At 33.2% G+C, this 21709-nt stretch overlaps 3 protein-coding genes across 10 annotated transcripts; all 3 read left to right on the top strand.

Moving 5' to 3' along the window:
• On the top strand, positions 445-9578 carry LOC109331333 (serine/threonine-protein kinase STY17-like). 5 transcript variants are annotated; one of them, XM_019565750.1, is made up of 16 exons: positions 445-839; positions 1164-1278; positions 1909-2003; positions 2169-2288; positions 2887-2941; positions 3953-4063; positions 5318-5368; positions 5581-5756; positions 5845-5952; positions 6396-6469; positions 6855-7030; positions 7769-7864; positions 8518-8598; positions 8719-8772; positions 8863-8997; positions 9074-9578. In XM_019565750.1, exons 1-16 carry the CDS (start codon positions 640-642, stop codon positions 9152-9154), a joined length of 1728 nt encoding a protein of 575 aa, XP_019421295.1. In that variant the 5' UTR covers positions 445-639; the 3' UTR covers positions 9155-9578. The 5 variants fall into 5 exon arrangements, 4 of the variants coding, with proteins under 4 accessions (XP_019421295.1, XP_019421296.1, XP_019421297.1 ...); XM_019565751.1 differs by having other exon boundaries at positions 8719-8836; positions 8953-8997; positions 9074-9209; XM_019565752.1 differs by lacking the exon at positions 3953-4063.
• LOC109331338 (ganglioside-induced differentiation-associated protein 2-like) lies at positions 10700-12221 on the top strand. The gene is made up of 3 exons (XM_019565759.1): positions 10700-11012; positions 11113-11377; positions 11775-12221. Exons 1-3 carry the CDS (start codon positions 10883-10885, stop codon positions 11995-11997), a joined length of 618 nt encoding a protein of 205 aa, XP_019421304.1. The 5' UTR covers positions 10700-10882; the 3' UTR covers positions 11998-12221.
• Positions 14704-21323, top strand: LOC109331337 (protein S-acyltransferase 10-like). 4 transcript variants are annotated; one of them, XM_019565755.1, is made up of 12 exons: positions 14704-14891; positions 15039-15153; positions 16328-16402; positions 16528-16599; positions 16736-16870; positions 16969-17002; positions 17516-17625; positions 18389-18475; positions 19149-19232; positions 20211-20276; positions 20507-20693; positions 20851-21323. In XM_019565755.1, exons 1-11 carry the CDS (start codon positions 14849-14851, stop codon positions 20682-20684), a joined length of 999 nt encoding a protein of 332 aa, XP_019421300.1. In that variant the 5' UTR covers positions 14704-14848; the 3' UTR covers positions 20685-20693; positions 20851-21323. The 4 variants fall into 4 exon arrangements, 3 of the variants coding, with proteins under 3 accessions (XP_019421300.1, XP_019421303.1, XP_019421302.1); XM_019565758.1 differs by having other exon boundaries at positions 14705-14891; positions 20920-21323; XM_019565757.1 differs by having other exon boundaries at positions 14705-14891; positions 20507-20699; positions 20923-21323.

The raw sequence follows: 21709 nt of genomic DNA, 5'->3' as shown, positions 1-21709 counted from the left end.
TCAATGAAAATTGACCAAAACCGGTTATACCGACTGGTTTTTAATTCAACCGTATCGGTTATACTGACCCATTTTTATTTAAAATTTGTACATTATATATGTATATCTAGTTTCATAGATATGCAATTTAATTAGTGAACTACCGATTGAATTATTGTACTAATATTTTTGATAACTTATATAAAATTGTATTAATCATATTTAAAGATAAATCTTAAAAATCTTATGATGGATGTATCTTTTCTGTTAATAATTTAGCAATCCAAAAAAGTGTGGTGAATTACTTTAGTAATTAATTATGATCATGATTAGCTCCTTTATCCGTTCAAGAAGGGTTTGATTTCAATTTGCCGTATGTGCTCCCACTATGGCTGGAAAGGGACCCACGCTGACGTGGATACATGGGTCACAAACATACTGCACTGAAGCCAAACACTTATTAGTACTTGGAAAAGAATGAGAGAGTGAAAACAAATAAAGAATACACTCCAAACAGTTTTTTCGTTCATTTTCCATCTCTTCCCTCATTCTCTCTCTAACTTGTTCAAATTGAATCTCTCTTCTTCTTCTGCGAGGAACTGTTTCTCTCTCTCTCTCTCTCTCTCACATAGTGTTGTTGTTGTTGTTGGTGCTTTGGTTATGGTGATGGAGCAAGACATTGAGAGTTGCGGGAGCAGAGCGTTGAAATCGTCGCAAAATGCTCATGCTCGTCATCACCGTCAGAAATTGGAGGTTTACAATGAGGTGCTTCGTCGAATTCAAGATTCCGATTGCGAGGAAGCTCGTGTTCCTGGCTTCGACGATCAGCTCTGGCTTCACTTCAATCGTCTTCCTGCTAGGTGCTTCTTCCGATTAACCTCGCCTTTTTTGTTCTTGTTTTATCCTCTATAATTTAATTTTGTTTTTTGTCTCAGAAAAAAAAATAGTGGAAAAAGTGATGAAATCTATCCACATGGAATTTGCTATTAGCGTTTCTGTATATTCCTGCTAGTGTTTTTCCTTTTTCCACAGAATTCAAGCCTTTCTATTGTAATTTCAAATTCTATGATTATAATTTATATAATTTAAAATGGATGAACAATATATGGCTGATAAATGTTTTTTTCTTGTTTTACTTTAACTTCGTAAGTGTACGAGTCCTCACTTTGATTACTACTCCATAGGTACGCATTGGATGTGAATGTGGAAAGGGCAGAAGATGTTCTTGCTCATAAGAGATTGCTCAAGTTGGCAGAGGAACCTAGCAACCAACCTGCATTTCAGGTTCGCTTAGTACAGGTAAAAGCAGACTCATAATTTGTTTCAATTACAATTATATATCATGTTAGCAACATAACAGTTAACTAGTCTTTCATATAAGATTGAAAAATAGGAGAGAAGTGAGTATTAATCTAGAATTTGAAAGATGGATTGTATTTGGTTGATCTTCAGGTTACGCATTTGGTGGCTTTATGAGAATAACTAAGTTAGCTAATTAAGTTCACTGATATCTAACAACCTAACAGTTAGCTAGTCTTTCTGACAGCTGAATAGCAGAATTTAACAGAGTCAGCTAATCTGAATAACTTGGCCACCTCAGCATGTAGTGCTAAGCTGGACATACTCTAACACATCACATGCCCTTTCTATGACGAGGTCCTGTAGTTAGTATTTAACGTGCTCTATTTAAACCTAAATGCTTTGCCAGAATACTAATAAACTGTTATTCTAAAGATTATTGGCAATGCATGAGACTGGTCTATTTTCTATCCCTGACTGGATCATTGTGCCACAGACATCATTGATAACTTCTACCTGTTGTTGGCATAAAATTTGGAATACTGGAATCAAGATCAATATAAGTGCCTAAAATATGTCTTGCGAAGTGCTACATACACATCAAGTCATGTCAGTATCATCCTTATGCAGGTATATCCTTCTGGCAGTGCAACTGATTCTGTGCATTTAGATCCTTCTGAGAAAGAAGATGCACAAAGTTCTCTTAACTATTCTTTTAAGCAGGGGTATGGCGTATGCATTATTTTATTACTTTTACTTTCCATTCTTGCCATTGCTCAATAAGCACAACAATTCCATTTATTATCCAATCTCTTGTTCCTATCATTACTTTTTTTTTCCATTTGTTAATTTCTCATTGTTATTTCTCTGTCATTTGCTGGGGCAAAAAGAATTCATCCACCACCTACTTTTGGTTCATCCTCTAATCTTGAAACTCTTCCACTTCAAACAACTAAAAATAACATTGAAGATGGGGGCAGTGCTATGGGTGTGACACCATGTTTTCCGAGGTACACATTTTGATAATCTCATTATTTGGACTGTTATTCTTCTTGTAAAGATATTGTGATTGTGATTGCTTTCTTCGGCTTCAATTAGTGTTGCAAAAATGTCTCTCAGTGTTGATCAATTAGTCAATTAGAAGCATTATTTCATGAGGATATTATTATATAAACTGGTAAAATCCCACACTTCGAAGATAATATTTTCTGAGTTCAAATATCTTGGGTTTGCATTGTTGTCCAAGATTCAGCAAGGGAGAAGGAGTAAGGTAGAGAGGTAAGGAAGCAGAGGGATCTAGGAGAATATTTAGTCTTGCTGTTAGTAGTTTTCATTCTTTTATAAAGATCATTGCTCAAGTAATATGTATAGTATAAAATAACTTTTGTATAAACACACACACAATATATATATATATATATATATATATATATAATATATATCTTGGACAAGATTGCAGGTGCCAACACTCCGGATCATAAAGGCCCTCCATATATGATTCTCTAGGGGGACTATGCATACTTGTTTCTATTAGCTTATAGCAGTTAATAAATGAATGTTTCTTTAAAAAAATTACCATTGCTAATCTTTTCACTTACTAACTTTTAGGCCCATGCACGAGATTACCTTTTCAACAATTGACAAGCCCAAACTCCTTAGTCAGGTAGTTAATTCTGATTTTATTTTTATTTAACGTTTTTGAATACTTTTTCTAAAATTGTGCTTCTAAATTATTGGGTAAAATGTGTATTATTCTCATTTATTTTATTCTCTGCTATACTCTTCAGCATCTAACATGCTAATAGGAAATAGCAAGATTTGGACTGTTGATTTGGTTATAGTACTTCTCATCATTAAATAACCTGTAATATATTAGTATAAACAATTCTGGCTTGTCATCTCCTTTTGCAATGAATACGTGCATATTTCTTGCCATTTGCTTTGGAATATGGATGATGCAAACAAAACTATGTGGTGAAAGTTTACTAGAAAAGTGTCGTCAATTGCATTTTCCCCATAGTATCCATTTTTTCACACAGATTAGGTTAACCATCAATGAAGATGAGGAAATTATGCATGATTTAATATCACAATCTTGTCACCTGCTAATATTTATCTGCCACTGTAAATTTAAGCTCTAACATGCATGCACTATGAAATGGACAAGAGGAGTGTTACTGTTAATGATTCCAGATTCCTTTAATTATTTCAGTTGGTCTTTTATATTTGAAAACTTGAGCATGGGTAAATTTCAAGTATGTTCAAAATTGTAATTATATAGATCAAATAACTTTCAAGGAGACTTCCACAAGATTTAATCAGCAACGACACAGTTTCCTTGTTAAATTTTCAAACTCTAGGACTAAATCAATTAACTATACATGGAGTTCAGTCCAACTCATAGAGGCCGAGAGAGGCCAATAAAAACCATAGGATGAGATAATTAAGAAGGATTTGGAGATCAACTTTGTCAATAGACATGATTTATGATAGAACATTATAACATTGTTTGGTCCATGTAGCCGACTTCACCTAGTGAGATTAAGTATTGATTGTTGTTGTATTTATACATTGCGCAAGGATCAAAGTATTTCGATGTTTTTGAATTATAAGATCGAACAATTGTATTTTGCATTATATGTTGTCTCTCACAATTTAATATTCATCATTTCAGTTAACTTCAATACTTGGTGAGATGGGACTTAACATTCAAGAAGCTCATGCATTTTCCACCACTGATGGGTTTTCTCTCGATGTTTTTGTTGTCGAGGGATGGCCAAACGAGGTAGGAAGAAAATAGATAAGCAATGGCCTCCTAGAAAGTATTTGGGAAACAGAAAGACTTAATTATTTAGGCCTTGAAAATCTTGATATGAATACAGGTTGCAGTTTTGAATTTGTAAAAAGATATATAAGACCCTACTTTAACATTTTCTTATCACTTTGTGACATGCTTACCATTCCATAAAGCCATTCCAGTACATAATATATGGTTGCTTATGCTGTCCCCATGGAATTTTTAACGATCATATTGTATGGAACAAATACATAAATGCATAGCTTTTTAACCAATTTAGGATATGTCAGGTTATTTTATTAAATAGTATGCATAATCAGTGTAAACTGTATCATCAGCCAACAATGCAAAAACATTCCAATTTCGCTAAAGTTAAGGCATACACACATAATTAAAGGGTACATACCTAGTACAGGTACTACACCTAAAACAGTGTATGAGTATGATCTAAGGGATGGTGATTTCTGATTTTATATTGTTCACCCACCTTGTTTTGAAATGTTGTGAAACTTTAAGTTGTCTGCTTTTAACATTAATTTCATTATCTATAATTGTTTTCTTCTTTTTCCGAGTCAAGATTGTTGGCATACTGCATCCATTTAAATTTTCTTAGTTTTCTGTTATAACTTGTTCTTAAGCATTTTCCTTTGTTCATATGAGAGACCTGAATGCATTTATCTTTTCCATATAATCATGGTTAAAATGGTTGATTATTGTATCTTTTGTATTTGTGAGATCTTCCATCAGTTAACGTCTTTCTTCTATGCTTGATATCCATTATCAAGTAAAAAGGCAAATCTTGGTTTTAAGTTTTAACTGAAATTCCTTGCCAAACTAGCTTAGGAGTTTCCTATACAAGCTATGTTAATGTTGGTTTCCACAATATAATTGAATGTTCATAGAAATGAATATCAGTGGAAGGTTTGACTAAACATTGAACATTTACATAATATTTCGCCGATTTCTTATTTTTGTCTGGCAATCACAAGTCCAGCAAGCTTTTGTTGTTTTCGACTTTTGTTTACTTTGTATAACAGTTTCCAGCCATAGGATTGGATTGTCATAATTCATGAGGATTTTGAATATTTTGCTTACCAATCCTCTGGCTGTTTGTTCATATAATTTATTTACATCTGTGTGTAGCTAATATTAAATTTTGTGTGGTTAACTTTTCTTCTTTATTGTCAATTGAATTTTCCATATCCAAATATGCATTATTTATCTTTTCCTTTTGACATTTAGGAAACTGAGGAGCTTAAAGGTGTGTTGGAAAAGGAAATTTTGAAGGTTAAGGTACATTCTCCCATCACTGCAGTTTGATTTATTTTATTTATAAAAACTGATTAGTTTGGATTACATTTGAGCAAAATCAATATCTGTTAAAAGTATTTGTTCGGCACTCATGCAGGTTGCAGATCAACTATCTTACTCTTTTATCTCTACCACTAAATTTGATTTCTCTTTTTATTATGGATCTGATATAAAATATCTTGCCTGCTCTTCAGGAGCAATATCTGTCAAATCAGGGCATACTTCCTGCTACTAATGAACAATACCAGGGAAGGATGGAACTCTCCCCTCATTGCATACACATACCTTCTGATGGAGCTGATGTGTGGGAAATTGATACCAATCAGTTGATCTATGGAAACAGAGTTGGCTCTGGGTCATTCGGTGACTTGTGAGTTATATTTGTTGGAGATACATTAGAAATCGACTTAGCTTCATAGCTGATATTTCTGTCTACCTTTTTATTTGAGCTTTCTTAGGTACAGAGGTACATATTGCAGCCAAGATGTGGCTATCAAAGTTCTAAAGCCTGAGCGCATAAGTACAGATATGCTGAAAGAGTTTGCACAAGAAGTCTATATCATGAGGTTTGTTTGCATAACTGAATATGATTGGAAGAACTTATATTTCCCTTTAATGAAAACTCTGTTTCTCCTCTTTCTTCTGTTTGATCTATCTTTTGAAAACCAATGAGCACCGGTGGCCTGATTAAATTTTTGTTCACCTGTTGCAAATGAGAACCCCCTCATACCTTTTTACGCTCGTGCACACAAACAAAGTTGTGCTACCTATGCTTCTAATTGATTATTTTAAATGAGGCATACTTGGGTTGTAATCTTAAAATTTTAAGTGCTGCAAAATCCCCCACATTTTAGATATATAATCTTAAATCTATGGTAGACTGATTCCCTATATCCACTGCCTATGCTTTTGAAAATTTTCTTAAAATATCAAATAATGTTTCCATGTATCCTTGTAACTCTGTGTAACCTTTCTTCCTTTACCAATTATGTCTTATCTTGGATGACAGGAAGATTCGACACAAGAATGTTGTTCAATTCATCGGTGCATGTACCCGACCACCAAATCTTTGTATTGTTACTGGTAAATAGGAGAGAATTCTTAGAATTTATGATGTCATTTATTCATAGTTTTGTAATGTCAGTTTAGAGGGTGAGCCTTGGTGCCCCTATAAGATTGCTTCCTTATGACTTGATGGTCACAAGTTGCAGAAAATCCTCTCCACTTATGGCAGAGGTTGTGTACATTTGACCCTCCCCGATTCCCTCAACTGTGGAACCCTTGTGCACAAGCCTATCTTTTTATATTCACATACCTAGTTTATTCCTTAAGTTTTACTAGTTTTAGAATCTATATAATGTCTAAATAACCTGTTCATATTGTATCAAATAATTTAATTTCCACGATGATTTGGTTGACTGAATGATTCAATTTGATGCTTATCTGTTCATGTTTATGCCTTTATCAGAGTTTATGTCTAGAGGGAGCTTATACGACTATCTGCACAAACAAAGGGGTGTATTTAAACTTCAATCTTTACTAAAAATAGCGATTGATGTTTCCAAGGGAATGAACTATTTGCACCAAAATAATATAATTCACAGGGACCTCAAGACTGCCAATCTTCTGATGGATGAAAATGAAGTAAGAGGATTATATTAATGAAAACATTTTTTCCTTGTGCATTTACAATGTTATTATATTGGTCTATGTTTTGCTGCTATCTGTATACTATTTGGTTTTGTGATGACCTGTACTGTATGTGGAACCGTGGATCATATTGATCTTATTTTGCCAGTTGCAATTCTACACTTGATATACAACTATTTTTATATGTTCCTGTTAAAGTATCGGCGATCTGTTACTTCTCTCTGCCATCGTTCAATGCATTGTTGACTGTCATTTTCAATTCATATGGTTAATCATGGATTATCTACCAATAAATGTGTAGTAATTCATTGTCAGCACTATAATGGTGTTTCAAATTCATTGTAGTATTTCTATTTTCATTATCCCGAGATACTATCAGATCATACTCTTAATCTTTCATTCATGCTTCCAGTCCAAAATGAAAAGTCATCGTTTTACCCATTGTGGTGTTACATGTTCGATCTAACTACTTGTCTTGTGCCTATATTGTCTCATTCATATAATTCTCTGCAGTTAGGTCCTATATTTGTTATTGAACCAGAACCGTATTGCTTAAACAAGTTTAAAATGGGTAGTTGTGTAATGCTGGACTCTATTGTTAGCATACTATAAAATGTGAACTTAAATACACGGAAATGAGAGTAAACAATGACTTATTTATCCTTGAGAAATTAAATAATCTTCAACAATGTAATTTCATGTGCACTCAAATAGCATTTCCTTCTTCAACAGTTGGTCAAGGTGGCTGATTTTGGGGTTGCTAGAGTGCAAACTCAGTCTGGAGTGATGACAGCTGAAACTGGAACATACCGCTGGATGGCACCAGAGGTATGGGGTTTGTTGGACACATCATGTTACTTTCCAGATTGAATTTTTGGCTTACATCATTGTGCAATATAAATTCAGGATCTGTATTTGTTTGCAGTACACACTTAGTTTCTCTTTGTTTGAAATGTGGGAAATATGTTGGACAGTGATAATGGACACCATTTTTTTGGGGTGGGGGAAGCTAAAGTGTAAACAGATTGGGTGGGATTCAATCCCAAGATCAAAAGGTCCTGAAAAGTTCCCTACCACTTGAGCTATTACGATTGAAATACTTTTGTCGATATTACATAAGAATTTAAACTAGTATAGAATATACACTTATTTTGCGTAATGCTAATATCTTGTCATGTTGGTATTCAACATGTATTGTTTGAGTAATCAACTAACAATTTTAGTAAGTTTTTATTTTGAAATTATAATTTTTGGTGGCAGGTTAATTTTTATGCCTTCCAGGCAATTTCTATTTTTTTTATCATGCAAGTAATGCATATCACTTCATTCTCATTGCATCTTCAATAAGAAAGCCTTTAATCATTGGACTTTGAAGTGGTTATTTGATCATCTTATTTGCTTTGTTTTTCTGGTGTTATTTTAAATTCAGCTGTTAGATGGTACTTCAGATCTATTTCCAATGATTTGACTTTTACATGAAGGTCATTGAACACAAACCATATGACCAGAAGGCAGATGTTTTCAGTTTTGGAATATCTCTTTGGGAGCTTTTAACTGGAGAAGTGAGTACTTTCATGGTGGCCTTTGCTGCTTTAACTTTCAATTTTCTATTCTTGTTTGAAAGATTGATCTAGCCTTCTACTACTCTTTATCTCATTGTATATGGTTATTTACTTCACCAGCTGCCTTACTCTCACTTGACCCCATTACAAGCAGCTGTTGGCGTCGTGCAGAAGGTTTTCATTTTTTCCCTCTTTGCAGAAAACTTCATTGTAAACATTTTTCTTGTTTATGCATGGAAATTTGATGTGTTAAATTCCTACCAGGGCTTACGGCCTACAATCCCCAAAAATACACATGCAAGACTTTCGGAATTGCTCCAGTGCTGCTGGAAACAAGATCCAATGGAGAGACCGAATTTTGCCGAAATAATAGAAATTCTTCGGCAGATAACAAACGAGGTAATGTAGTTTTGAAATTTTAAAAAAATAAGACAGTTTGAACTACTAAGCAATTTTTGCCTTGTGTTTCTTCCAGGTCAATGATGGAAAAACAGATGGACAAAAAGATAAGGCATCTCATTCCTTTCTCTCATCATTTAAACGCTCTCATCACTGAATATTTGGAGTGCCTATATAAGTATCATATAACACAGTATAGCCTTTTTGTCCTGTATAGTCTGACCAAAGATCAAACGAGTTGGTTGCTTCTGCTCATGAAAGATCGGTTATATTATGCTTCTACTCTATTGCCTTTAATTTATCTTACAATCTACACCTCTCCCTTTTGTACGTCCCACGATTCTTATTTTCATGTGAATAGATTGGATGTAAGACTGGAAAAAATCGAAAATTCAAAGCATCATGTAATGTCAAAGTTTTTCTTGTTTTTCATGTTTTTTGAATTGAGGCCTTTTAACATGTGATCCCCTGCAATCCAAACCCTCGAGGTGACTAGGAGAAACAATGTAGTTAAAGATGTAAAACATTACAATCTACCAGCCTTATTTGTAATAAGATTGGTATGTGTTATTATCATGTTCGATTCAATTCCAAAAGCATTGAAGCACAAGATGTTGACATCTTTCTCTTGGAATCGTAGTATTTATAAGTGTTACTATATCTTATGATACATGTGATACAATGAGCACATACATCAAATCTTTGTGAAATTCCAACTCTTATAAATAACATACATGCATAAGAAAATATAATGTAATATAAAATTACATGAATGGCAATCAATCAGGGAATGAATTGGGTTTAAATTTTCAACACTTTTTTTGAAACTTATTACTGTTTTTTATTTATCTTTCAGAAAAGGTAGTTCGTCAAAATTATGTAGACTAAACTAGATGGAGAATATGAAATTTCTTATTTGTTATCGGTGCATGAATGATGGACATCCATTTTATTCGTGGAGACATGGTATGTGATTTGGAAATAAAAGTCAAAAGTAGAGGATAAAAATATGCTAATAGATAAAACATTACAAACAGATAAGCTACTTTAATCGAAAATAAATAAAGAAATGAATTCTTTATGCGAAAGATAATCCCCACAAGGACCATCCTAAATCCAATCACATAATAATTGCAAACAGACAAACCACGAAATAGCGACCCTCGGTTTCATTGGCAAAAATAGCAATACTATTCAGTAATTAACCGTGTCACCTTAATTTTTCATCAACTAACTTATATAAACTACTTTTTATTTTATTTATTAGTGAGAAAAATCATGACTTGTTCAACGGTTACCATGGTGAATGAACCGGATAAAAACCCATCTGAGCCCTTGAGAATGGAAATGACAATTTAACTCAAACTTGTGGGGAAAAAATCTAAACTTGATCTGAATTTAATGGAAAATTTGTTTTAATAGAGTTTTGGTTCAGTTTATTTCTCCAACTCAATTTAAGTTTGCGTTTGATATTGGTGATATATGTTTGGACCTGCCTCGCTTATACTTTTATATATACTAGTGACTAGTACTATCATGCTTGTCAACCCGTTTTCCGATCGTTTAAAATTTGTTTTAATAGAGGTTTGGGAATGAAAAACCGTGAACCAACCCGACCCATCCCTAAAAAAAGGAAGATGCTTTGGAATATACCCTGTAACCGCGCAACCGCAAAATTGTTTCCATTCCTCTTTTCTTTCCCTCTTCCCTTTTCTTTTATTTTTCTTTTTTATTTCAATCTTTTTCCATCGAATCGGGTCCACAACGATATCATTGCACTTTGTTTTTTTTGTCATTCAAATCAATGTCTCAACTCTTATAATCCATAACAACACAATCTTCTTTATATACTCTTCCCTTCTTTCTTCACCACACGCAAATAAAAATGAATTGTAATGCTATCATATCTGAAATTGAACAAGAAAAGTTGCTTGAGAAATTACAAGTCTTCAAGATAAAAGGCAAAGATAAACGTTGCCGTAAAATCCTTCGCATTATCGGAAAGTTCTTCCCAGGTAACCGTTCTAAGTTCTAACTCACCATTCCAATAATAGTAAAATTAAATTTATGTATTAATTGTATAATAATAATTATTATATGTTTTATGGATTAAAGCGCGGTTGGTGAACGTTGACGTGATGAACAAGTATTTGGAGGAGAGGGTTTTTCCGAAGCTTGGGAAGAGGAAATTCTGTGTGCTGTATGTTCACACCGGCGTTAACAGAACCGAGAACTTTCCCGGAATATCTGCACTCCGATCAATCTACGATTCGATTCCGACGAACGTAAAGGAGAATCTAGAAGCTGTTTATTTCATTCACTCAGGCCTTCAGGCACGACTTTTTCTCGCAACTTTCGGCCGTTTCCTTTTCAGCTCTGGGTAACAACTTTTTCTTTTCCCCATTTTACCCCTAACTTTATTGCTTTTGCTCCTCCAACCATTGCTCTAATTTTCGCAAACAGACTGATCTATTTCGGGATGCATAGTTGTTAGTTTCAATAAGTTTGACATCAAACCTTTACTTTGAAAGTTTTATCCAAAGTTCAACTTTCAAACTAAATTTATCTAATGTGATCTTGATGATATCATTGCTCTAGTTAATAGCATAGCATCATCAAATTAAATCCACATAATAAATTGAATGGAAACAACGGTTAAACAAGTTAAAGTTAGTTAGAAATTGAATTTCTTAAATAACTTACTCGAATTGATACGGTCCCACTCATTATATGTAGGCTATTTATTTCTAATGGTGGGGTTGTATTGTGTGTGGCAGGCTGTACGGGAAACTAAGGTACATAAGCAGGGTTGATTATCTATGGGAGCATGTGAAGAGAAAAGAAGTGGAGATTCCAGAGTTTGTGTTTGATCATGATGATGATTTAGAGAACCGTCCAATGATGGATTATGGTTTGGAGAGTGATCATGCTAGAGTTGATGCTGGTCCACCTACTTTTGATTCACCTATCTCTACTTACTCCATGAGGTGCATCTCATAGAATACCAAACTTAGATGTTCATAATCTTCTTGTATAAAATGTGAAAAGGGTAATAGAAAATTTGTAGTTCTTTAGCTTTTATGGGTATTGTTCTTTTGGTTATACCTATGGTAGATCATGTCTCATACACTGTTTCGTATTAATGGAAACATGTCATGTCAATTAAAAGTTGTTTTTGTTTTACTATCATTATTGCAAGACAATATATAAGACATGATCTCTGACAACAAATCTCGATTCCTACATATTACCCTTAATTATGTAATTTAAATGAAAATTTTGACCAACTTTAGAAATTGGACATCAATGAAAACCATAGTGGATAACAATCTAATGAGACTAAATATACATATCAATTAGAATGAAGAACAATTGATCCAAAAAATGGAGGAAACAAGAGTTGATCAAAATCAACACAATTAGCTAGGGAAGTGTTAGTGAAGAGAATCTTAAATCATTATTAGTCACCTTTTGGAAGAAAGAAAATAATTTGAATAATGTTTGGCTATGGAGGGGTCAGATGCTTTGGAAGATCTAACCATTTCACTCTTCTACCCATCAACACTGCTTGCACTTGTTACCACTTGCAACTCTACAGGAAAATTTGCTTTACAGGTGCAATTTCATAAAAAAAATTATCATATTTTTTTGATATATTATGAGAGAGGTGCATTTTTTTTTAAAATCATGGCTGATACCCATGATTTACTTTTTTTTTATAGCTAATTGTGTATCGTGTCCATGATTTCTGATTTTTTAAAGGGAAACATGTTGTTTCAAATTATGTGAAACTCGTGTACTTTTCCACGAGTTTTATACTAACTATAATTTGAAGAAATTAAACTATACGCATCTCTGTGCTGGATCATATACCATCCCAAAAGGAATCTCTTATATAACGTGTATGTAGACTCATAATAGTTTAATCATGTGGTGGACACCAACTTGTTAATCTTTTGATTTCCTTAGGAATTGGGATCCTACGATTTAATTAAGAAGATCATTCAACTAAAACATTATATAGCATTACCCCTTAAGTCAAAATAAAAAGCTCCCTTGTTGCCACCAAACAAGGCAACAACCAAAGAAAGAAAAAAGAGTGGGAATCCATCCTCATATTATTAACATATACAAAAACAGGTATTCTTTGTGACATGTTCTTTCAGCTTCTTCCTGACTCTATAAGGAATGATCTTTTCTATTAATGGAAAGATAAATACTTAAAAAAAAAAAAATACAACTTTTAATTACATATTTATCCATTTGATTAAAACGAAATTACATTTTTGCCACTAAAAATAAAGGAAAAAAATATGCATTTGTCTCTATTATCATTCTACCATATACATATATGATTTATAATTAAATGAGCTTGGTATACAAAGTGAACATGTGATTCATAAGAGGAAGAAGATGAATAGTATGTATCACATCACCATAAATTAACTACATTTTGTATAAAAAAAACTATTCATTTATTGGATGTTTAAAACTTAAGAAACTTATTTGAAAAAAAAAACTTTAAGAGGAAAATTGTTCTTGGTAGATACAATTTCCCCATGAAATTCACACATCTAAAAGGTATAGTGGGCACCAGCCACTATTTTTTTTAATGCATGGTAGAAAGTTATACCAAAATAATAATATTTTGTTTTCGTCAAATTGTACATAGTAAACTTACCACTATACTGTCATCTAAATCCGATTAAGATAATTTGCAAAAGTATATCTTGATCTACATGCATATATTCATTATATATATCTGTCATCTTCAACTATCCTCCTACCTTATTCGACTTAGTTTACCATAAATTTGTATTATAATCTACGTAGTTGGCAATTATATTTCTCTTTATTTCTTAAAACACTTATCTCTTTGTTAAGGGTAATGATCTAACTATTTCTTGATATATCAGCCTGAAAGTTTTTTTGCATGGACTCTATGCTACTGTTTTCTTTCCAACACGTTTTTGTTGCTAACCAAAGGAGAAAATGTTCAAATCTACCCCCTTTTCCCTCCTTCCTTTTCTTTCCACATTTTTTTTCAATACAACCAAACCAATATTGTTAATAGCAGTCATCAAACCGGTTAGGATACTGATATAGTGATAAAGTGGTTCAACTAGTAATCGTATACCTGCGAAGTTAGATATAAAAATATAATGTATTATCATTAATGTTGAAAAATCAATAAAAAAATAAAATTCAATTTTATTAAAAAATTAATTTTAAATAAAAATTGATTGATATGATCGGTACGGTTCAATTAAAAACCAGTTGGTATGACCAATTTTGACTAATTTTAATTGGTATGATTGCATGATCGATATAATTATTTCAAAATGTTGCATAACTAACCTGTCCATGCTACAAGTAACACAAGGAATTTCCCCCCGCTAAAATTTGTAGGAAAAAATATTATTTATTTGATAATGTAATAAGTAATATGTTAAAACAATTATCATAAAAAATACAACTAAAAAAAGTTTCTGATTACAAAAAAAATAAATCTATATTTAAAAAAATAGTAAATCAATATCTAAAATCAATTAATTTGGTAATTTAGTTTTTTTTGACCGAAAATGTTCTGTAGTGTGCACGAAAATTTCAATGTAATGAAATGATTAAACAATAAATTGTTGAAATCCTTAGCGCACTAAATTACGCGAAGTATGCGCAGTGCGCACCCTGTTGAATCTCTGTTCATTAGAATCATTACCACTATCTGTATCTATCTATCATCACTTTCATTCATTCAAGTAATTGATTTCTCTGTAAACAAACAGTGATGATCACCATGCAAATCGTTTCACTCTAATTTCATCATAATCTTTCCTTTCTGAATTCACCAATGGAACGATGCTTCCGATTTTTTCCTTGCCTCGTCGATCCTGGTGCGTTTCAAACAATTATTCTTTAACTTTTTTGTTTTTGTTTTAATTAATGTGTTTTATTGATTTAACTCACTGAATTGTGAATCATGAGTGCTATGGAACATTATTATTATTATCATTTTGATGAATTTTGTAACTGTATTTCAGGTCGAAGGTCTTCGTTGTGGTTGAAGTTAGCCTTCGTGACAATTCATGTTGTTTATATCGCAATTCTCTTTTTATTTGATGGAGATTTGGTTGAAAAGACTAAGAAGGAACCGTGGTATGTTTTATTGCGTGATTTGTTTCATTATTGATTAAATTAAGTTGATGTTGCTGATTTTGCTGTGTGTGTTGTGGATTTAGTTTAAATTTACCTGTACTTGTGGACTAGATTAAACTTCATGTTATTTACATGCAATGAATTCTGAGATATCATTAGATTTTTATCTTAGGGATTTTTTAAGGCAGGTCGGTTGTGTGTGATTTGGATTGCGCCTCCTGTGATTGAAAAAATAAATCAAGTGACAAATGTTCCTTTGAGTTGCTTAATTGAATGGAATGTGGCAGTGCTATTTAAGTATTAAAAACTTTAGATGCAGTGTCACTATTCACAATTTGGTATATCTAAGTTTTTTTTTAAAATTAAACACATGTTGCTTAGAAATGTTAAGATCGATAACTGTCCTGTTAATTGTTGATCCATCAATATTGGTGATCATGTGATAAATTCAGGCAGGCCACTGCTTGGTCATCATTGTCCTATTAGTATAACTATTGAAACTACTATTTTAACCGGACTTTTGACGTGAGTCAAGATATTTCGCTAGGTATGCGAGTAAAGATGCTTTGTATAGTTGCCTCTATCAATTGCAAGGAAGCTTGAGCACTTCATATGTCGGTTACGTATTTGTATTAGACAGTTTTGGACACTTTTAACTTTATTCTTAACATTTTATATTTTTTGCCATATTCCTGTGTCATGTCCATGCTTCCCTGATCAATTGTTTGTCGTGACTCGTGTGCATGGAGAAAATTGGTGGCACTGTTCCTTCTGAGCAGGATAGCTAAGCCTTATTCTTAGTTCAGAGACAGTTTTTGACCAGATGAATATGACAACATAATATATTAGGGATGGTCATGAATATCTTCAATGATGGGGTTTGCCCCTTCCATTTCTTTTAAAAAGTCATCAAGGTGTGGATTAGTACCTTGTTTCAAAAGTCAATCTTACTGACATATACCAACACAGTCCTTCTGCACTTCCAGGAGATAATATGAGCAGTTTGATGATGTCTGAACAAAACCTATCACTTTTTGATGAATTTATAGAAATTAAGGAAATCTCTGGTTTAATGTAGCCTTGTACACGAGTGTATGATTTAGTGTTTCCAAATAGTTTTATGTGATTGCTATTATTTTTCTGACTTTCTATTCATCGCGTGCTTTTCTGACAGGTACACTGCTTTATACCTGCTTCTGTGTGTTGTTACTTTAATACAATACTTCGCAACCTCTATTGCCTCTCCGGGGTAAACATACAATTTACTTCGTTAACATGAAATGAATATTGGTTTTGATGAGGAACCATGATATTTAAATTTATATCTTCTTGATGGCATTTAGTTTTTTCTCTGGTACTTTTTTCTATGTAAAGCTATGCCCTTAATGCCATGAGGGCTGTTAATGAGAGAAATGCAGTATACAGAAAGACATCAGAAACCTCAAAGTAAGCTATAATCTTATTTCACATCTTAAGTTTTTTATTAGAAAGAAGGATCTAATAATATGCAAAGTAAATTTATGTACATATTTATTTCTATATATCCTAACTAGTATATTCAACTTCTAATGCTTAAGCAAAGTCAATCAGCTTCAAGCAGAAATGGGAGCTTCATTGTTACAGTGGATGGAAATCAGATCGGAAGAAATGTTTCAGGAAGTAATGCAACAGATTGGTCAAAGTTGGTGGCAGACTTGTATTCGGTATCACCAATCAGGTAGGTCGGACTGTATATTATTACTTGATCTTTAATTTCATACTCTGGTTCTCCTGGTTAATTTTCATGAACATGTTATGGTTTACTTCTCTTTACAGAACATGGACATGCACCTACTGCAATGTGGAGCAGGTATTACAAATGGCATTTTATAGCGTGCATTATGTCATATTGTACAAGTCATTTCATTTTTCATTTCTTCTGTGATGCGATGCATCTTTGGTTGATAGTGTTGCATTCATTTGGTGGTTTTAGTTGTCAACATTTCATTTTATACAGGGTCATAAATGCCAACTTTATGGATGCAAGAGACAAGTATAGATTGTTGACCTGTCATGTCCTTAAGTTTTTTTGTTGAATAAATATGACACAATCATCAGATTGTAAATAATAATATTGCATAACCTCCCCAGATATGCTACACATACTATAATACCACTGTTTGGGAATTGGTTTTCTATTCTACATTCAGCCTGCCTAGTAACAGAAAGAGAGCTGCACTTTACAAACTGGCTTTTCCCTGCATTCTATATATGAGTTTTAGCACAATAGAAGTTCCTTCTTTGCACAATTAAAACCAAACACCTCTCTTTTGGGTTCTAAATAAAATAATTTAAATTCCTGATTTTGATGATCATTATGCAGCCTCCGCGAACAAAGCATTGTCATGATTGTGACAAGTGTGTTCTTCAGTTTGATCATCACTGTGTTTGGCTTGGCAACTGCATTGGCCAGGGCAATCATTGTCGGTTTTGGTGAGTTATTTAAGTTCAGATATGTAATTCATCATTGATTCATTTGCTTTCTGGCGTTGAGGTTCTTCTGTTGTAGAATTTATTTAAGCTGTCTAATTTTGATTAAATAAATTTCACCAAGTACAAACTTTAACATGACTATATTTATTATTAATCATTTATAATTAGAGTTGACATTTAGATGAAGGATTAGTGGCCCAGAAATGCAATCACTGCAAATGATCAGTGAAGTGTCATTTTTGTTTGTTTCTTACTCATGGCATTTCTTCCAACACTTATAGTTGAAGATGCACTCAGTATTCACTTTTCAATGTTGATTATGAAATGTGTTTGATGAACTCACGAACATCATAATATTTTATGTATGTTATCCTTACATTATTTATTGTTTTGATCAAATATGTGCTTTTGTTTTTCAAATTTTCCTATTGAATTATATGTCTTACTGAATACTATGTAAGTTGAATAGTTGTAGATCGTTTTGAGCAATAAATTTTATTGATTATAAGAACTTCAATTTGCTACTTTGCTTGAACTCTTGAAAAACTTATGAATGAGAATTTTCTCATTGCCTTTTTTCTGGAAGTACAATCCATCATTGTGAAGATCTTTGGCTATGTTTTCCATGTAATATATAATTTGCCAGCATTGTACTAGGGTCTAGGAAGTTGCTTATTTTTCAGTTTCATGAATATATTAGTATAGAATATTAAAATATTTATCTCAATGTGGTTTTTTCTTCCTTCCTGTCAAAATAATATAGGTGGTATCTCTGTGAAGAGACAGCACTGTGCCTCTGGACTGGTTTCTTGTATGTTTCACACCTGAAGGCGCACATCACACGGGTTTGGTATGATAAATTTTGACCTATTTAGGAGGAATGTTGAAACTCATAACTGACTAAATAAAGGAAAGTTCTTATAAAGACTAAATACACCATTTCTTAAATTAATTAAACACTTCCCAATACAAATTTTCCTCTGTTTGTTTCTTTAGCAAAACCGTAAATTGAAATTGATGTAAAATCTTTGTTATCAAATACTCCCTTTGATATGGAAAAAGTATAAAAAGGGTGCCCCAATGCATGAGTCTCACACCATTCTGGGGTCTAAGGAGGGTACGTAGAGGGTGAGCTTTGGCATACTGGCAATGTTGTCGGCTAGACCTTGTGATCTCTCTATATATAAAGGGCAAGCTAGTGCACGACACTCCCATATAATGAGGTCTGATAAGGTAGATGTACGCTTACCCTCACAAGTCACAACCATAGAAGTTGCTGCTAGGATTTGAACAAACTTATTGTTTCATCAAGGCTCAGAGGCTCACTATCTAATCTATGTATATGATAAAAATATTTTGCTTATTAATGTGTGATTGGAGATTTTTTCTTTTTCAAAAACATTTTTACACCTTATAATTATAAGAAGGTCTTCCAGAAACAAGAGGAAGAAAATCCAATGCTCATGTTTTCTGTATTTTTCATTTTAATGTGAAATGGGATCTTAATTTGATGATGCTGTCAGGTGGCAAGATGTGATCGTGATACTACTCTTGATCTTTCTGGCAATTTCCCTTATCTTTCTACTTCTCCTAATGCTATTTCATAGGTAACCCTTACAATTTATTTTCTTTCTCTGGATCTTGCTTCAGATTGTATTTATACAGGTCTTTACTCATGTTCCTTGCTTCTAATGTACTAATACAATGTTTGTAGATTTGATAAATTGTGCCTCCGTTCTTTCTGTGGGGGGAATGGAAAGGAAGGATCCTATGTGCTTTTAGAATACCTGTTTTACCATTATTTGATGTGTGTGTGAAGTATTACTGTCCACAAGGCTCTCACATTCCGCTTACTATGTGCTATACATTTTGGTTTCATGTTTTTCCACATTTTAATTCTATCACCTTGATGCTGCAAAATGTTATTGTTAAGTGTGAAAGTCCCAGATTGATTGAGTATATAAAGATGAACCATTTATATACTAACTATCAGGACGTTAGGCCAACTGCAAATGTCCATTCCGCCATACATCATGCTCCAGATGTCCAACCCTAAGCGTGAGGGAGGTAGGTTAAGTGTCAAAGTCCTACATTGGTTGATTTAATAGAATATGAGGGATTAAACCATTTATAACAACTTGAGCTTCCTCCCTAGATGAGCTAACTTTTTGGGTGGAGTTAGACCCAATTATTCTAGCAATTGAGATCAAGAAACTGGATGTTAAGAGACCAATCAATAAAAGAAAACACAGCCCTATCAAACCTTGCCCTCACCCATATAACCATCATCTGGTTTTTATTATTTAATAAACTTTCCTAGCATACAGATTTTTATTTCTAAATATAATGGCATTTCTGTGCAATTTTGCTTAGACTGTAGAGTGATCGAATGAGTATGCTACCATTTGCAATTTTGCGTCGAATCTAAATCTTAGAACTTCTGTTCTGCCAATGTAACGAGATTTAAAATAAAGTATTAAAGCAGTTGTTTCTCTTTTATCCTTTGGGCATCTCTCTTCACTATTTATAGTTGAGCTTCCTGGTTCTAGACAGTAAGATCATTGCTTCTGTTCTCTTTTTTGCAGCTATCTTATTCTGACAAATCAGACTACATATGAACTTGTAAGGAGAAGACGAATTAATTATCTAAGGTTAGATAAGTTAGTTCCTTGATGTTTTTCTATAATGTCATATTTTTAGTTTTTTACCTTAATCATTTAAAAATAACATTTTGATGGATGGCAATTCTCTTTTCTGGTTGTTGTTGGCTTTTAATGTATCAGCAAGATGTATGTTGATGGAAAATGGTTAGGTGACTGAATTATTTTTTGCAAACTATATTTTGGGATATCACTGTTGAACACATTTCATTGATCTGCAGGGGGATTCCAGAAAGAGTGCATCCATTCAGTAAAGGAATTTGTAGAAATGTATATAACTTCTGCTGTTTAAGGGGCAGCGTATACAATAGTTTGGATCCCCTACCTTTACGTGAAGAGATAGAGGAAAAGTCAAGACCGTACACATGCCTGGATGTTGTAACTTGTCGATGTTGCTGATGGTTTTAGGTAGGAGTCTTTTCCTCAACAGTTATATTTTGAGAACAAGGAAGTTTGCCAGCGCACTCTTTGCTTAGACGGGTAGATGTCGACTTCAGGATATTTGTTTATGATCTTTCTTCTGCTATCCATACTTTGCCCCATTTTTTGGAAGGTGGTATTTCAAGTTTAATGTCTGGTTTCATAGCTAGTGTGTTCTTTTGCGGATGATGGATTTATACTTGATACTTCATAGATCTGTATAGATGGCTATTATCGAACTGATTCACGACATGGAATGCAAGGGGCATTAACAGTATTCAGATGCATGCAGTTGAAGTGCAGTCTCTTGCTTAAATGTATGAAGTATTGAAGTAGTTTAGAATTATTTTTCGGAGTGGCGAAAGAAAGAGTTGACGCTCATGAAATGCATCTGTTGAAATATCTGGAACTTGCTATTTCTGTTTCTGTACCTTGAGTGATTACCAAGTAATAGAACATGGAAATATTTGATTGTAAAAATTTGGTTTTGTGATTGGTCTTTCCGAGCCCATCATACTGCTAAATTTTAAAAGGGGGAATAGAGAAAAATAGTTTTACTGGTCTTGCAGCGTTAAATGTATTTGTTAAAACTGTTATATACCAGTTTTATTTTACATTCTTTCGGTTATTGTGAAACTACTTAGCTTTCCATTTCTGTATAGAAGCACTTACCTACCAATCTTTCCCGCAACCGATATCTTTGGCTTCTTTGGTCTGTTTGTGCGTTGTGATAGTCCTCATCAAACCTTTGAATAAAATTCTTACCAAATAGATTTTGCAACCACCTCATGAAAGAAAATAATAGAACAAAATATTAATGGTACTGATTCGTCATCGTAAACCAAGTTTATACACGGTCAACCAAATGTAAGTTGCCAACTCATTTGCCTCTGCATTTTAGTTAACAGAGTTTATTTTATTCAAAATCCTAAAAAAACCTCACGTTATGAAATGGAAAGACTACATGCAGCTATTACAATTTTCATAAAATTTGACCACTGAGA

This window comes from Lupinus angustifolius, chromosome LG17 (assembly GCF_001865875.1).
Source record: "Lupinus angustifolius cultivar Tanjil chromosome LG17, LupAngTanjil_v1.0, whole genome shotgun sequence".
Classification (NCBI taxonomy): Eukaryota; Viridiplantae; Streptophyta; class Magnoliopsida; order Fabales; family Fabaceae; genus Lupinus; species Lupinus angustifolius.
Note: the sequence above shows the minus strand (reverse complement) of the source record. Positions and strands in the feature narration are given on the sequence as shown.

What these genes read in the sequence shown, in the direction of transcription:
- LOC109331333 (XM_019565750.1), top strand. Translation starts at nt 640, where the DNA reads ATGGTGATGGAGCAAGACATTGAGAGTTGCGGGAGCAGAGCGTTGAAA. An exon ending in AAATCTTTGTATTGTTACTG is followed by an intron (nt 6,470 to 6,854) that starts GTAAATAGGAGA and finishes TGCCTTTATCAG; the next exon opens with AGTTTATGTCTAGAGGGAGC. An exon ending in TTCGGCAGATAACAAACGAG is followed by an intron (nt 8,998 to 9,073) that starts GTAATGTAGTTT and finishes TGTTTCTTCCAG; the next exon opens with GTCAATGATGGAAAAACAGA.
- LOC109331338 (XM_019565759.1), top strand. Translation starts at nt 10,883, where the DNA reads ATGAATTGTAATGCTATCATATCTGAAATTGAACAAGAAAAGTTGCTT. An exon ending in TATCGGAAAGTTCTTCCCAG is followed by an intron (nt 11,013 to 11,112) that starts GTAACCGTTCTA and finishes TATGGATTAAAG; the next exon opens with CGCGGTTGGTGAACGTTGAC. An exon ending in CGTTTCCTTTTCAGCTCTGG is followed by an intron (nt 11,378 to 11,774) that starts GTAACAACTTTT and finishes TGTGTGTGGCAG; the next exon opens with GCTGTACGGGAAACTAAGGT.
- LOC109331337 (XM_019565755.1), top strand. Translation starts at nt 14,849, where the DNA reads ATGGAACGATGCTTCCGATTTTTTCCTTGCCTCGTCGATCCTG. An exon ending in AAGACATCAGAAACCTCAAA is followed by an intron (nt 16,600 to 16,735) that starts GTAAGCTATAAT and finishes GCTTAAGCAAAG; the next exon opens with TCAATCAGCTTCAAGCAGAA. An exon ending in CTCCTAATGCTATTTCATAG is followed by an intron (nt 19,233 to 20,210) that starts GTAACCCTTACA and finishes TCTTTTTTGCAG; the next exon opens with CTATCTTATTCTGACAAATC.